We start from the raw sequence: 15,644 nt of genomic DNA on the forward strand, positions 1-15,644 counted from the left end.
AGGGTAGGAGGAGGCTTACAGGATGAGAAAGGCGCTTGCTGGCAGTTGGCGTGTGGGAGGGCATGCAGGGCTCCACCCGCGGCGCTGTACCAGCAGGATCGGAGACGGCTCCAGCCTCCTTGCCACGCTTGTCCAGGCTCACCCAGCATCCAGCATCCAGCAGCCCCTCAGCTGCCTCTGCTTCCACTCCACCCCCCGCAGGCGCCTGGTGGGCCTGCAGGCGCAGCTGGCCAGGATGCAGGCGGATGCCGACCACACGCTGGCAGAAGTGCTGCCGCTGCAGCATGCGCTGGATGAGATTGACGCAGAGCGGTGAGCCGGGTGCTTCCCCCTTGCCACCTTCGTTGCCTGCCTCCCCTGCCTGCCTGACCGGCTGCCTGAGGTTGGTGTGCCTGGGCACCAAACTAGTTGCTTGCCTGCTTGGCTGGCTGCCCTGCCCGCCGCCCGCCTGCCCTCTGCAGCCTCTCCAAGGGCGGCTCCTTTGCCACCGGCGCCCAGACCGCGGTGCCGGGCGAGTCGGCCTGCAACGAGGTGCTGAACCACTGCTATGAGCTGCTGGCTGACTGCGGGCGCAAGGCGCAGGATGTGTCTCCGGAGATGAAGGCAAGCTGCAGAGCGGTTGGGGCGGGGGCGGAGGCGAAGGGTGCAGGCTTCGGGAAGATGTGGCATCGGAACAACTGCACCTCTGTTCCATCCCCTGCAGGATGTGTATGACCAGCTGCGGCGCATCAAGAATGCGCTGCGCAGGCTGCTGGGCAAGCGGGTGAGCAGAGAGCCGGCCCTGCGTGCTCGCCGCCGTGCCTGCGCGTGTCTCCTGTTGCATGCTCAGGGCGCTGCCAGCGATGCCCTGCCATACCCTTGCCCCACCCGCAGCACCACACGGCTGAGGACCTCAGGCACTACCAGAGCCAGTTGGAGAAGATCGATGGGGAGCGCAAGGTGCGCCGAGTGCGCACCAGCGCAGCTGCTCTTGAAGCTGCTGCCGCCGCCGGCCGGCCAGGTCGCGCATCTGCCACCGGCTGGTTGATGTCTGTCTTGCATGCGCCCTCCCCTCCCTGCCACAGGACGGCGTGTTCTGTGGAGACCTGGAGGCAAGAGCCCTGCAGGCTGCTGCCGCCTGCTGCCCGGTGCCGCCCGCCTGGTGGCACTGCCCCATCAGAGTGACGATGCTCTCCCTCCTGATGGCGAAACGCCGCTGCCTGCCTGCCCCGGCCCGGCTGCAGAAGGGCATCATTCCACACGGCCAGGCGGCAGCCTCCGGCCTGCTGGATGAGTGCTACGGTGGGGCAGGGTGGTGTGGGTCCACAGGGAGGCTGCATTCTTGCCTGCCACCCAGCTCGTGCCACCTCTTAAGCTGTAGCTGTGCCTGGTGCCGACCCGGCAAGCCTTGCGCTGCCCTGCGCTGTGCTGTGCTGCGCTGCTCCGCGCCGCCCGCAGACCTGATTGAGCAGCTGGCTGGCAGCGCGGAGGACATGAGCCCGGAGATGCGGGAGATACTGGGGCAGCTGGAGCAGTACAGGTGGGGCTGCACCAGCTGCCTGCATTGTACTACAGCTGCCTACAATACAGGCTGTAAGATGTTCTGCCGCTCGTTGTGCACCTCTGCCCTTTCGCAGAGGGTGGCCTGCCTGCTGCACCTGCCACTCCTCCATCTGAGGTGGACTCAACCTGCTGCCTGCCCCCACATTGGCCACAGGCACGAGCTGGAGGGCATGCTGCGGCGGCAGCGCACACACGAGGAGCTGCGGGAGGTGCAGGAGAAGCTGGATGCAGTAGACGACGAGCGGCAGGCGCACGCCGGCATCTTTGCGCACCACGCCGCCGAGGCTGGTGCGTGCTTGCAGTTTCAGCAGCCCCTGGTGGGCCACGTTGCTGGGGAGGAGGCAGGTTGTTGCGCGTGGCATGATGTCTGCCAACCAAGCCTGCCGCGGCACCCGGGGAGCCTTTGCAGCAGTGTCCCTTGCCACCTGGCACGTGTGCCAGCATGCTGACTGCTGCGTGCTCTGTCGCGGTGCAGGCAAGCCCCCGCCGGGCCAGGACGTGTGCTCCGCCGTCCTCAACCACTGCTACAGGCGAGGCGGGCAAGCTTGCTGGGCGGGCAGCACTGGAAACACAGAGAGGCAGCGTGTGCATGTGCGTGTGCCACACGCACCCCTGCCAAACTCCCAGCTGGTCTGCTGCCTGCAGGCTGCTGCATGACCTGTATGCTGACATGGCGGCGGCGGAGCAGTGATCATGTGAGATCGCGGTCTGACGAGCATGCAGCAGCTGAGCTGCAAGATTGCAGCTCGTCCCGCCAGAGTGCAGCAGCCAAAGCTTGTGGCGGGCTGCGGGGGCAGAATGGCTAGGAGCCAACCGAACTGCATAACACACACATGCGGCGTACCAAGAAACAGCAGTCCAGTTTTGCATCAGCGGTTTTGTTTATCCACCAGAAACCTGAGTGAAGATCTCGCTGGCAATGACAACAGTGTGTCATGCCACAACACATGGTGGCAATGAGTCAGGCTCCTTTACAGATTGATCGTCCGATACGCTCTCAGGGTGGGGTCTGGGAAGAAAAGTCAAGGCAACCGCAGTACAGAATAAGTTGAAGCAGGACAAGTTTGCAACTCAACAGGGGAAGAAACTCTCCAGCGACACTCGCTGCGGCATCCGTGTGGACTGCCCCTGCAGCAGCGCCTCACTTCTTCTTAGCACCTGCCTTGGGCTTGGGCTTTGCCCGCGCCTTGCCCGCCCCCTTCTTCACGCCTCCCTTGGCCTTCGGGGCCGCCCGCTTGCGTGGCGCCGCCTTGGCCTTGCCCGCGGCAGAAGCCTTGCCTCGCCCTGCGCAGCACGCGCAGCACGACCGTCAGCAGCCGCCCCTGCTGGACCTGCGCTGCCTCCCAACGCCTCCCTCCACACCTGGCACCCACAGCAATCACCAGTCCCTGCCGTAGCCACCATTCCCGACCTCCACACCCGGCAGGCCCCGGGCTTGCCTTTCTTGGCGCCGCCTGCCTCGTTTGCAGCGCCCGCCGCGCCGCCATCCTCCCCGTCGCCCACATAGTGGTCGTCATCATCGTCCATGCCCCCCAGCACTTCTGTGTCCACAAACGAGAACCGCGTGTCCTCCCTGGGAGCCAGAGGGCAGGCAGGTAGGCAGGGGGCAGGCAAGCAGGCGAGCATGTGGGTCATAGGTAAGGCGGCAATTGAACAGGCGAATTGAATTCACGGGCAGCCTGCTGCTGTGCAACACGCGGTCAGCACGGCTGCGCAGCGAGGTGAGCTGGCAGCCTGCGATGTGGTGGCACAGACACTGCGTGCATGCCAGCCCTCCCCAGCCGCAGCGCAGCGCAGCACAGCACAGCACAGCAGGCGAGCGGGGCTGCTGCACCCCACCTGAGCTGCACAAACTCCGAGAACAGGCACTCCACCTTCGCCTCAGTCTGCCCCATGTTGATCACGGCTATGGACACAGGGCAGGGCACGATGGTGGCATTGTATAGCACACCTGCACAGTGCAGCCAGCACAGCACGCCTGTCGAGCCTGGTGTGGCGTCCCTGCGGGCCCCGGCGGCTGCCTGGCGCCGCCTTCGCTGCCCAGCCAGCGGCCGCCCCACCACCCCTGCGGTTGCTTGCTCCCCTGCCCTGCAGATTCTTTGCTGCTGCAGCGGCGCAAGGAAAGGGGCTGGGCAGGAATGCTGTCGGGCAAGGGAGCGCCGCACCTTTCAGATCTATCTGCATCTCAGGCGCCTCCTTGGTGCCCGCGATGACCAGGCGGCCGATGGCTCCCGAGTCGCCAGACAGGTCGGTCACGTGGTGGGCGTCGTCTGCGGGCGGCGGCAGGCACGAGGGAGTCGGCAGGCGGGCGTGGCGGGGGCCGAGGGGCGGCTGCTTGTGCCATGGGCCGGCAGGCCCCCGACTCACGCCTTCACAAACAGAAACCAACACACATGTCCCTCCTCCAGCCCCAACAGCCCTGGGCCACACCTCCCGTCTACTGTTAACACACACACACACACACGCACGCACACACACGCGCACACGTAGCCCCACCAAGCCTGCACCCACCCGGGTTGCTCTCTAGCTCCACCAGCATCTTCATCTGTGGCAGCTTCTCCGGCAGCACCACCGGCATCTGGCTGGTGGGCGCGTGCGGCAGCCCCAGCCCCGCCGCCGGTCCCCGCTTGGTCGCCGTGCCGCCCTGCTGCGTGGCGGGCTGCGAAGCTGGCGGCTGCGTGGCCGGCGGCTGCGAGGGTGCCTCCTCGTCGCCCGCACCTGCTGCCGCCGCCGCCGCTCGTCCCCGTGGCGTCGCCTTTTGCTTGGCCGCGCTCTTGGGCGCGGCGGCCGCAGCCTTGGCTGTCTGCGGCTTCTTCTCGGCAGTCTGCTGCGTGGGGGGCTGCTGGACGTCGCGGTTGCCTGCGGGCTCTGCCGCTGCCGCCGCTGCCGCTGCCGCCGTGGGCTTGGGAGGCGACAGCACCGCGTCGTCGCTCTCGGAGTCGGTCAGCGTGATGACCTGGTTGCCCTTGTGCCCCGCAGCACCCGTCTGCAGCCAGCTGGGGAAATCGGATTCCGAATCGCTGGCGGCCGCCGGTGCTGCAGGCCTGGGTGCCCCGAAGAGGGCGGCTATGGGGCGTTGCGCCAGCGGCAGCTCATCGTCGCTGCTTGTGTCTGCCATCGATATATCCGATCGAAGCGGCTGGCAACGCTTCTGAGGCTTTGTAGACCTCCGGGTGGTAGATGGCAATCTCGAGGGGCGATGGTGGACGCGCTAAGGCAGCCAGCAGCCACCACGGTGTACTGATTGTACGGAAGGAAGGGCCGGCCCTGGCGCTGAATGGAGCAGCGCCCTCAAAATCGCATATTCGGCCTCACTGGCGTGCATTACAGCTATCAGTGGCTTGCCACAACGGCCTGTCTCTCGACTTGGACATGCTGTCCAGGTGCAGCGGCCACTAGCGCGGGGTATGGACCTCACGAACGCCGGCATGAGGGCTGCAAAGGTAGCTGGCGGCATGCCACTATGCACCAGGCGGCCCTGCTGCGCGCTGCAGCCCTTCCGCCACTGGCGCCGCCAGCGCCCAGGCGTGGCCGTGCCTGCACTCGCCGGCTGTGATTACCCAGCGGCAGCGCCCACGCCTCATTGACTTCCCCCACCACATGATTGGCACACACACCACTTGCCCGCATCCCTCACCTGCTGCAGTTGTGGTACCTCGTGTACTTTGCCGCCCTGAGCTGCCTGTTCCCCTTCCTCAACCTCTCCTTTCGCCGCCTGGGCCTGTCGGAGCGGTCCATCGGCATCCTGGGGGCCGTGCGCCCCTTCATCTCCCTCCCCGCCGGCTCCCTCTGGTCCGGCGCCGCCGACAAGTCGCGCCGCCACCGCGCCGTGCTGCTCCTCACGCTCTGCGCCTCGGTGCTCGCACGCCTGTCGCTGGCGGCGGTGGGCAGGCTGGGCTTTGCGCCGCTGCTGGCGATGGTGGCGCTCACAGAGTTCTTCGCCGCGCCGGTCACCATCATCGCAGACGCAGGTGAGGGCCGCGGCTCGCTCGGCGCAACACCGGACTGAACAGGGCTGGGCCCAAAGCAGTGACGCTGTGCTGGCGCTACGATCAGCCTGATCGCCCTCCCGCCCCACACCTCCGTGCCCGGCCCGCCCTGCCTGCCTGCCCTGCAGCGGTGATGGCGGCGTGCGCGGAGCGTGGGGACTACGGGCGGCAGCGGCTGTGGGGCGCCGTGGGGTGGGGCGCCTTCGCCGCGGTGTCAGGCAGCGCCATCAGCCACGCAGGCGTCGGCGCAGCCTTTGCGGGACACGCTGTGCTGGCCGCGCTGGCGCTGGCACCCACGCTCCGCCTGCCCTTTGGCCCGCTGCACGCCCGGCTGGCCAGGCAGGCCGGCGGGGCGGAGGCAGAGCGGAGCGGCAGCGCGGAAAAGGAGCAGCAGGAGCAGCAGGCACGGCAGGAGCAGCGGGCGACAGGGGAGGAGGCAGCAGCGGGCAGCGCTGACGCCACGGGCACGCCGCCAAAGCCGCCCGGCGGCGGCAGGAAGGCCGCGGTGCAACGCTTCGACAGCGCCTTCATTGAGAAGGAGGCCCTGCTGGCAGGCGGCGCAGCAGCGCAGCAGGAAGGCTCGGGCCCCGGCTCTGCAACGGCGGCGGCCGCCGACGGCGGCACGACTGAGCAGCCCGCGGGGGGGCAGCCGGCGGTACGGTACTGGCGCGGCCTGGCGCAGCTGCTGGGCGACCCTGAAGCCGCCATCTTCATGGCTATGGCCACCACCATGGGCTTTGGGGTGGGCAACATAGAGGGCTACCTGTTTTTGTTCCTGGACGAGCTGGGCGGCTCGGAGCTGCTGATGGGCCTCTCCCTCACCGTCACCTGCGCCGCCGAGTCGCTGGTCTTCTTCTTCCTGCCCCGCCTCCTGCGCGCCGGCACCCGCCGCTGCATGCACCTCGTCTTCGCCGCCTTCATGGTCCGCATGGGCTGCTACGCGGCGCTGAAGCATGCGCCCACACCCTGGATGGTGAGCGGGCTGCGGGGGGCTGAGGGCTGGGAGGTTGGGGGCTGCCAGCAGGCGGCGGCTGCTCTCCAGTGGTGCACTGGAGCAGCAGGCGCCCGCGTTTGGGATGGTGCAGTGTGGGCCGCGCGCTCAGCGCCAGCAGCCTGCAGCTGCCAACAGCTGGCAACAGCTCCTGTCTGACCCGCCCGCCCCTGCCCACGTGCTGCCAGGTGCTGCCAGCCGAGGTGCTCCACGGCTTCACCTTTGCACTGGCGTGGGGGGCTGGGTGCGCCTACTGCGAGCAGCTGGCGCCGCCAGGTCAGCACACGTGATCCCCGCGGTGCCCAGCGCGATGCGTAGCGCAGGGAAACCCGCAGCTCGGTGCTTCCTGTTGGCACACTTGCCTCAATCGCCCACCCACACATCCACCCCAAGCCCCCCGCAGGTCTCGAGGCAACCACGCAGGGGCTGTTTCAGGTGTGAGGGCCCCTGCACCGGCCTGTAACACGCTCAGCATGGTCGCCGGATGTGCGCAAGGCGCCTGCGCCTGCCGCTGACGCATTCCCTCCCATCTGCAGGGGCTGTACTTTGGGCTGGGGCAAGGGATCGGCGCCCTCTGCGGCGGGTATGTCTACCAGAGGCACGGAGCCCAGGCTGTCTACCTGGCAGCCTGCGGCGTGCTGCTGGTAGGCTGGGCGCTCTGTTCCCTGGCGCAGCTGGCGGTCGTCTGCCTGGCGCTGGAGGAGCGCAGCCGGGCACGGTACTTGCAAGTCGCTGGCAGCGATCTGGAGATGAACGAATCGGCACGTAGCGAAGCAATCAAGGCGTGACACCCAGTTTTGTGCTACACACATACGTCATTTTGATGTCATTCCCCTGCTGTGGTCACGCTGCTCACCCGCCTGCCCATGTTCCCTTGCCAGCCTCTCTGATGCTGCCTGGGTTTCTGCTCTCTCCCTGCAAGCCCCCTGCGGCTCGCACGCATTCCCCAAATGGCACAGTGACTGGCTTTCGTACAGAGCGGACGCGGCCCTGGCACCTAGCGGTGCACAAGGAACCCATCCTTGTGGCGAGAGGCGGCAGGCTGGGACGGCACACAGCGGCCCCTGCAGCCCCTGTAGGTGATGGGCATCAATGAGGAATGCAGGGCCGCCACAGCGCCTGCACCCACCCACCACTGGGCGGCGCAACCATAGCGTGCATGTCGTGCCGTCAGCTCTTCCAAAGGCTCGCTCATGGCCACTCTCAGGAGCACCCATGTTTGCTTTACACAGCAAACAGGTTAACCAATCAAGGCATAAATGAACTACACTGTTGTGCATTTTGTCTGTCTCATGCCCCCAGCATCCCTGCTGTGCTGCTCTGATTCCCGAGTGTCTCTGCCTGCTCATGCTGCCACAGCAGCTGTCTATGATGATGCTGTCCTGCTGTCTGCTTGCTTTCCTGCTATATCATGCTTTTTGCTGTCCAGCAAGGCTGCCATCCCGCAGCCGTCACGGTTCTTCTGCACATGGTTACTCTCCAGCACCTCTGTCACATGGTTGCCATCGTGCCCAGGCTGGTGTTGGCTGCAGACAATGCACCAGGCACGCGGCAGCGGGCAGCAGGCAAGGGGTAGGCAGTCCAGGAGGCGGCAGCAGCAACAGCGACGGCGGCTGGCAGCCCCAACGCAGCCAGCCGTGCGTGCGGGCAGAGGCCCGCCCTGCAGTGTGGCACAGCCCCCGGTTGCTGCACTCACATCCCGGGAAGGCCATCCCCAGCGACTGGCGCTTGTCGTTCTGCATCGCCTGGTGCGCCCCGCCGCCCAGCTGCAGCGCGCCGCCCAGGCCGCCGCCGCCGCCCAGGCCGCCCATGAGGTGGCCGCCGCCGCCGCCGCCGCTGGCGCGCGCGGCCGCGCTGCCGCCGCCGCCGCCGGAGCGCATGTGGCGAGCCTGGATGGGCTGGGGGGCCAGGGTGTCTGGCGTGTCGTACACAAAGCCCTGCCCAAAGCTGCCCAGCCCGATGGAGGGCACCGGTGAGGGGTTGGGCATGACAGGCCTGCAGCAGAACAGCAGACATGCGGCATCCCTTGTGAAGGGGCCGGCCTGGCCGGCCAGGGCAGGCTGCAGTGCCGCATTGCTGTGGCTTATATGACGAGCGAGCAGCTGGCAGGCCGGCTGGCAGTACAGGTGCATTGCACTGCCGGCGTTGGCGAGGCGCCGGCGCCCTGGCTCAGCGCACCTGACCCCCAGCACAGTGGGCGCCCGCCTGCCGAGCCCCTCCTCCATCCCCATCGCCGCGCCACGGCTGGGCCGCCCGCCGCCGCCGCCACTGCCCATCAGGTTGTTCATGCCAGTATGCAGGCCGGCGGCCAGGCCCGCGCCGCCGCCGCCGCCCCCCATGCGCTCCTTGCGCAGCGCCTCATTCTGCTGCTGCAGCAGGGCGATGCCCTCCTTGAGCTTCTTGTCCTGGCTGCAGGCAGGCGGGCACAGGGGCTGCTTGTCCCGGTTCAGGCAGGCAGGCAGGCAGGCAGGCAGGCAGCAGGGCAAGGTTGTCTCAACAACAGCATAATGCGCAGCTGGGTGCACACCGGCGGCAGCAAGCTATGACAGGCAGAGCAGGTGCTGGCCGTGCCCCTCGCCCTGCTCCGCGGCAGGCCACCCCCCGCCTCCCGCGTGCCACCGCTCACACAGCCTTCTGGTTGTACTTGGCGGTCAGCTCGCGGTTGCCCTCCTCCAGCGCCGCCTTCTGCGCCAGCACCTCCTGCACAGCAGAGCGCCACAGGGCCGCACCGCGGAGCGGCGCGGCAGCAGCGCTCACCCAACCGCCCAGGGGCTGCTCGGCGCAGCATGTACCAATGGTGGTGGCATGGCTGGCGCGCTAACGACGGGCGAGGGGAGGGGCAGGGAGGGCGGCCTACCCTCCTTCGCGTCGAGGCAGCATGGCCGCCATCAGAAGCCAGCACTGCTGTCCCACTCTTTCGCTTGTTCAGTTCTGATGAGGAATGCCAGCACCCACCTGGTACTTGCGCTTGGCGTTGATGTACCCGCTGTGGACCTCCTGCAGCTTCTTCTTGCACGCGTTGCTGGTCCTCTCGAGCTTGCGCCGGGCCTGCTCCTCCGAGTACTGCCTGTACAGCGCCTGCTGCTTGGTGTCTGCCGCGGCGGGGGCGGCGGGGCGGGGAGGTCAGCGGGCCCCGGGGGCTTGTTGTCCCCGGCCAACGCTGGCTGCTGCTGCAGGTACACACGCACACATAGCCTGCCGGGGCCCATGCCCAGCGCGGCAGCCTGCTCACAGAAGTCAATGGCGGCATACGCCACCTCCATGGCCACCCGCGGCGACTGCCCCGCCAGCGCCAGCTGCAGGCCGGAGCTGTCGGCCAGCGGGTGCACCGCCTTGATGGTGGTCTTCTGGATCAGCTGCGAGCCAGGGCAGAAGAGGGCACACCCGGGCGCAGAGCCTGCTGGTCAGCACTGCCCAGGTTGCGCTGAGCCCTTTTCAGCCACCCCGAGCGAGGCCCTGCCTCCCCGCCCCGCGCGCCTGCGTGCAGATGGGGCAGGTGGGGTCGTCGCTCTCCAGGATGGTCTGGCAACAGTTGAGGCAGTAGAGGTGGCCACACGTGGTGGCCACGCTATGTTCTGCAGGGCGCACAGCAGGGTTGTGGTGTTTGGTTGGGCGAGGGAGGCGGCACCCGCCAGCTCGCCGCCACCCGGCCGGGCACCTTTGGGGTCGCACGGCTTCCAGCAGCCGTTGCAGCACAGCACGCCCTGATCCTGGGCCTCGCCCCCGTGCATGCTGGTGGCCGTTTGGCGGCGAGTTCTGCTGCCCGCGAGTGTTGACTCGACGAGCGCGGGCCTCGTGAGGGTTGCGCTGCGCCCCCAGAGTACTCTAATGCTGGTCGACGCCCGGAATAGGCATTGAAACGGCGGCTGGCAGGCGGGGGCAGCGCAAGAAGAAAGTGATCGGTGGAAACATTGCTTGTGCCCTTCATGCAGCCTCTCTGTGTTCCCTCCCCACCACAGCCATGGCGACTGCTGCCACCTGCATCTGCCTGCAGGGCGCCTGCGATGCGGGGGTGGTGAACGAGGCCCGCCTGCAGCAGCTGGCGGCAGCCGCAGAGCTCAAAGTGCGCAGGGTGGCGTCCTCGCCCGCCGACCTGCTCGTCTCCCGCTCAGGCAGCACGCTGGCCTTCCTGCTGTGGCGGCCCGGCGGCGCGGGCGGCAGCGACAGCGGTGGCATGGTCGCGCGCACCACGCGGATGGCCGGCTCATTCAGGCAGGCATATGTGCTTGTGCCCCACGAGCTGCTGGGAAGCCCCGTCATACTCGACGCCTCCGCCAGGTGCACAGCTGAGCGGCCAGTCGCAGTGGCCAGGCCTCCCGGACAAAAGCTTGCGCCGCTGCTCCCGCTCCAACCAACCCTCCTGCTGCCCGCCTGCTGGCCTGCTCCGCAGCCTCGGCTGCGACGGCCCCAGCTTTGTGTTCATGCCCGCCGGCGCCGAATTCGCGGAGCGAGCGCTGGCGCTGGCGGCGGCGCTGCTGCCGGCAGAGGCGGAGGAGGCGCCGTGGCGGGAGCAGGCGGGTGCTGCGCAGGGCCCTGTGCTGTGCGTGGCCGAGCCGTGGGCCCGCTTCCCATCAATTTAGTTAGATGAATCGCAGAGCCTATCGTCTCCTGCAGCGCCCTTCCAGTCTGCAAGCTTGACAGCCCAGTCCTGCCTGTGACCGCCGCCGCCCTGTTGCAGCAAGCCCAAGTGGCGGCCAACGGCGAGGCCGTGAGCCAGGTGCTGCTGGGGCTGCCGCTGCCAGAGGACGGCGACGCCGCGCACCACGCCAACATGCTGCGCATGCTGGGCTCACTGCAGCACATCAGGTGTGCCGCCGCCGCCACCGCCCTGCCACACCCGCAGCACCTGGCACCGCCCTGCAAAGCAAGCAGACCCTTGGCGCACTGTGTGCCCTGGACGAAAGGGTGTGCTCCTCCACATGCAAGCTGGCCTCCACATGCAAGCTGGCCTCCACATGCAAGCTGGCCTGCAGCGAGCGACGTGGCGACGAGATCGCCGCGCACACCGGCATCGACGGCCAGGCAGCGGCCGCCATTGCCGCTTTCTTCCAGAGGGGCGCCCGCCAGGGCGAGGCGCACCTGGCGGGGACCCAGATGCAGCGGCTGTGAGGCCAGGCAATGGCGCGCATGGCAGGCGTGCAGGTAGCAAGCTTCTTACACTTCTGCATACCGATGAGGTATAGTGGTGCCAGCAGGCGCATGCATGCATGGATGTAAGGAGGCCACAGACGGCGCCAGATGCCGCCCCCGCTCCTGGCGGCTTTCCCTCTATCCCGCTCCAGCACCAAGTCGTGGGTCTCGCCCCAGCGTGCCTGTGCCTCCAGGGCATGCCGCCTGGACGTACCGCCTAGGCGTACTGCCCGCTGAGCGTGCTGGCGATGGCGCCCCTGGCAGCCGAGAAGCCGCCCGCGTAGGCCGCGTTGCGCAGCGCATTCAGCCGCATCTCCACATCCGCCTTGAGGCGCCGCATCACATCGGCATCCACGCCGGCCGCCGCCTCGCCCACCAGCGTGCTGGCAATCTGCAGGCGGGAAGGAGGCGCGGCAGGGCGGGCAGGGCAGCCGGGAGGGGCGTGGGACAGAGCGGGCAAGGGGGAAGGGGCAGCTATAGCTGCTGCACCATTAAAAAGCCAAAGCAAAGCAGCAAGCAGCAGCTCGCAGCAGCGGCGGCCCAGCGCTGCGCAGCTCAGCACAGTGCACCACAGCGGCCCAGTGGCTGCGCACCTTATCCACTAGCTCATCCGTGGCCCGCAGCACATCATCTGCCCGAGGCGCCGCCGCGGGCGTCGCGCCGCCGGCGGCGCCGGCGCCCTTCTTGCTCCCAGCCGCCGCGGGCGCCGCCTTCTTGGCTGCCTTTGTGCCGCCCGCCGCCGCCGCCGCCGCCGCCGCCGCCGGCTTGGCCGCCGCTGCCCCAGGGGCTACTGCTGCTGCCGCCGCCGCCGCGCCGTCGTTTGCTGCCAGGGGCGTGGCTGCGTCTGCAAACGCCTTAAGGTCTGGCGGGTTGTTCATATCGATCACCGGATCAGCCTCCAGGTCCACCCAGGCCGGCTCGCGCCCAACCGACCTGCACGCAAGGCAGCCACGGCAGCGGCGCCCTCAGGATCGCCAGCAGCGCTGCAGGCCAGGGGGCCGCTCGGCCCAGCCCGACCTGACGCCGGCCTGCGAGCCTGAAGTGCCAACAGGCTTCGGGGCTCGGGGGCGCTGCATGCTGCCGCCGGCCGCGCTCCACTGCTGCCCACCCGGGCCCACCTGACGAACGCCTCCAGCCCCTCTGAGGACAGCACCATGGTGGCGGTGTTGTCCAGCGGGTGCACACAGATGCGGGGCTGGCCCCGCAGCTTGCCATCCAGCAGCAGCGCCACGCCCGCCGCCGACGGCTGGGCGATGGCCAGCGGCGTGACGCTGCCCAGTGGCACCTGCGCCCGGGAGCGTGGGACAGGGGCACGAGGGGCCGCTGAGGGCACGAGCCGCAGCCAGCAGAGCCACAGCAGAGCACACACGCTCGCCAAACGACGCCCCTCCCAGCAGCAGGCGCCAGCAGGGCACAGGTGCCGCGGCTGGGGCTTCCCCTCAGCTCGCCTGCAGCACCGTTGGGATCAGCTCATCAGGCGCCATGCGCACGCCGCCCTTGCCGGTGCCCAGCCGCGCCGACAGCACTGCAGGCAGGGAGAGCGGCAGTAGCACTAGCAATCAAGACAGACCCATTCCTCCGCTCTGCATCCTGCTTGGTAGAGCCATCGTCACCATCAGGCCCTGGCCCCAAAGCACACCAACTGACCCTTCAGGTCGACCTTGGTGTCGGCAGCCGCGGTGACGATGTACAGCCGCCCCTTCTTGTCCTGCGCATGTGGTGTGCGGGCGGCGAGCAGGCCTCAGCACACAGCCTGCGACTGGCGGTGCGCTTTGTCGGCGGCATGGCGGTCGGCGGCAGCGGCGGCGGCAGCCGCGCAGATCCATATGGACCCCTGCCTGCGAACCTTGAGGAACAAATTCTTGGTGACGACGCCTGGCACGCCAGACAGCGCCGCTGCCTGCAGGCAAGGCAACAGCGCATGTCAGAGCGGGGCACATGATGTGCGCTTCTTTGGGAAGCAGCGTTCGGATTGAAGCGGCATCTTGCAGCGCTAGCACATGGGCACCTGGGCTTCGCAGGTCATCACCGCCGGGTGCGCATGGGTCTCGTGCTGTATCTGCAGCGCCTGCAACTTGGCCAGCAGAGCGTCCATGATTGCCAAAGCTCGTAGAAATGCAGCGGTGCCGGATGGAGAACGTGATGATAAAATGTCCAGCGAATGGCGGCGTCCCGCCGCCACCCAGGCAGGCAGCTTTGTGTTGTTGCATCCAGCTGGAAGAAATGTACAACAGGTCCACAACAAAAAAATGAACAGAACAACAGGTACCAGGCCCAAGAGCTGCCAACAACAGGGGCCCTGGCTTCAGGACGGCGCACATCCGAACGCGAGCGTCACTTGAGCCTGGCCGCCCGCGGGTGGCGTCTGCGAGGTGCCACTGCTGCCCTGCCTGCCTCCTGGTGCTGCACGTGGTGCTCCTGGAAGGCCCTGGCGGCATACAGCAGCAGTGGGGCCTGGAACACAGCCAGACCCAGCGCCGCCGCCAGCAAGATCTCGGCGGGAGGGTGGAAGTATCGGGCTGCATGCAGAAAAAGGGAGCAGCAGGAAGCTGGTCTGGTGGCTTCCACCAATACCCACAGTGGGAGCCGAGAAGTAGCACAGCGCAGCGCTTGCGGCAATGGCCTGCAAGGGCGGCAGGGCAGGCGGCCGCACGCCTGGCGCTCACCTGTGAAGTAACACTCTGCGCTGACCAGCGCCGCCAGCGCCGCCGCCGCGGCCGAGTAGGCGCGCAGGAAGGCGCGGCCGCGGCCTGCACCGTGGTGCCGCCGTGGCAGCAGGGGAGCAGGGTTCGGCGGGGAGGGCTCGGCAAGCCCAGCGCTGGCTGGTTGGCAGGAAGTGGCAGGGGCACAGCAGAGGTTTGTCGCACTCCGCAGGCCTGCCAGCATCCTGCCGCAGCAGCTCCACTGAAAGTGGATGCTGACCTTGCACAGCCCTTTAATAATGTTTTGAAATTATTGAAACTTCCTCCACCCCGCACCAGCAGCGCACCTGTCCCTTCAACGTGCCACCCGTTGAGCAGCGGCAGCAGCGCCTCGCTAGCCAGCCCCCCGTGGACCGCCGAGGCGAGCAGGATGTGGTCAGACATGACATGCGGCGGGTGGCTCTGGCTGTCGAGCGCCCAGCGCTGCGGCGCAAAGATGTAGCCTGCGCAAGGCAGGAAGCAGGAGGCGGGGAGCGCAGCGGGTGGGCAGGCCACCAGCCAAACCGTGCTCAGCCAGTGCTTGGCTGCGGCCGTCCTGCTTGCGCTGCTGCGGCTGCCGCCAGGACAGATGTGCCCAGCGGCGCCGCCATGCGTGGCCAGGACCGAACCTCACCTGCCACGTGCATCTGGTAGATGGCAGCACGGATGAGGGCCTGCGCCGCGTAGATGCCCGCAGGCACCCAGACCAAGTTTGCGCGGCTGTCAAAGTGTGTGGGCAGCAGGCGGGCGGCGCCCGCGCGCACCGCCCACAGCGCAAACAGCAGCAGCGAGCCCGCGGTGCGAAACAGGACGTCAAACCAGTGCAGGGGCAGGTCTCGGGACTTGACCAGGATGGGCTCCCCTGCGGTGGTGGGTGGGGAAGGGGTAAGACGTGGGGTCGTTCGTGTTCGAAGCCATCTGGGTGGAGGGACGCAGAAACTTGACTGCTGCCTGGCTGCACAAGGTGCAAGCAAGTCACGGCCTGGACCCCACCTTCGTAGGCTAGGATGCCGCCGATGATGAGGGCAAACCAGGCCAGGTAGGAGAAAAGCGCCACAAACAGGGCGTGCTGCCGCGGGCCGCGGCCGGAGCCGCCGTTCCGCCGAGGGGCGGCTGGCTCGCTAGTGCCTGCTGGGCTCGCCAACAACTCCAGATCCTCCTGGATCGTCGGTGTCATTGTGTCGACTGCCGTGGGGGCTGCACGCCTCGGCTTGGCCACCATGGCGCCTGTTTGGTGGCTTCGAGAAATGCCTGCCGAGTGGCCAGCGCCCCCAGCCTGTGTATCCAAGAACGCGTTCACTGACTGGGCTG

At 67.9% G+C, this 15,644-nt stretch overlaps 5 protein-coding genes across 5 annotated transcripts; 2 read left to right on the forward strand and 3 right to left on the reverse strand.

Moving 5' to 3' along the window:
• Nucleotides 1-235: 235 nt before the first annotated feature.
• Nucleotides 236-2,233, forward strand: CHLNCDRAFT_134458 (hypothetical protein; the record flags this gene model as incomplete). The annotated part of the gene is made up of 10 exons (XM_005847256.1): nucleotides 236-312; nucleotides 462-618; nucleotides 704-763; nucleotides 874-939; nucleotides 1,065-1,127; nucleotides 1,224-1,281; nucleotides 1,438-1,519; nucleotides 1,697-1,830; nucleotides 2,018-2,042; nucleotides 2,188-2,233. The coding sequence occupies 10 exons, from the start codon at nucleotides 236-238 to the stop codon at nucleotides 2,231-2,233; spliced, it is 768 nt and encodes a 255-aa protein (XP_005847318.1).
• Nucleotides 2,234-2,683: 450 nt separating this feature from the next.
• Nucleotides 2,684-4,660, reverse strand: CHLNCDRAFT_52595 (hypothetical protein; the record flags this gene model as incomplete). The annotated part of the gene is made up of 5 exons (XM_005847422.1): nucleotides 2,684-2,826; nucleotides 2,874-3,115; nucleotides 3,382-3,493; nucleotides 3,708-3,812; nucleotides 4,054-4,660. 5 exons carry the CDS (start codon nucleotides 4,658-4,660, stop codon nucleotides 2,684-2,686), a joined length of 1,209 nt encoding a protein of 402 aa, XP_005847484.1.
• A 310-nt stretch (nucleotides 4,661-4,970) lies between these two features.
• Nucleotides 4,971-7,275, forward strand: CHLNCDRAFT_52596 (hypothetical protein; the record flags this gene model as incomplete). The annotated part of the gene is made up of 7 exons (XM_005847257.1): nucleotides 4,971-4,985; nucleotides 5,189-5,513; nucleotides 5,660-6,504; nucleotides 6,711-6,798; nucleotides 6,926-6,957; nucleotides 7,059-7,105; nucleotides 7,197-7,275. 7 exons carry the CDS (start codon nucleotides 4,971-4,973, stop codon nucleotides 7,273-7,275), a joined length of 1,431 nt encoding a protein of 476 aa, XP_005847319.1.
• Nucleotides 7,276-8,013: 738 nt separating this feature from the next.
• CHLNCDRAFT_134461 (hypothetical protein) lies at nucleotides 8,014-10,253 on the reverse strand (the record flags this gene model as incomplete). Its single annotated transcript, XM_005847423.1, has 8 exons — nucleotides 8,014-8,048; nucleotides 8,219-8,517; nucleotides 8,701-8,931; nucleotides 9,149-9,222; nucleotides 9,478-9,614; nucleotides 9,755-9,878; nucleotides 9,905-9,999; nucleotides 10,151-10,253. 8 exons carry the CDS (start codon nucleotides 10,251-10,253, stop codon nucleotides 8,014-8,016), a joined length of 1,098 nt encoding a protein of 365 aa, XP_005847485.1.
• A 1,616-nt stretch (nucleotides 10,254-11,869) lies between these two features.
• CHLNCDRAFT_134463 (hypothetical protein) lies at nucleotides 11,870-13,747 on the reverse strand (the record flags this gene model as incomplete). The annotated part of the gene is made up of 7 exons (XM_005847424.1): nucleotides 11,870-12,043; nucleotides 12,246-12,585; nucleotides 12,771-12,937; nucleotides 13,110-13,177; nucleotides 13,300-13,360; nucleotides 13,499-13,552; nucleotides 13,661-13,747. The coding sequence occupies 7 exons, from the start codon at nucleotides 13,745-13,747 to the stop codon at nucleotides 11,870-11,872; spliced, it is 951 nt and encodes a 316-aa protein (XP_005847486.1).
• Between the last annotated feature and the right edge of the window lie 1,897 nt (nucleotides 13,748-15,644).

The sequence above is a fragment of the Chlorella variabilis genome (genome assembly GCF_000147415.1).
Source record: "Chlorella variabilis unplaced genomic scaffold CHLNCscaffold_11, whole genome shotgun sequence".
NCBI classification, from domain to species: Eukaryota; Viridiplantae; Chlorophyta; class Trebouxiophyceae; order Chlorellales; family Chlorellaceae; genus Chlorella; species Chlorella variabilis.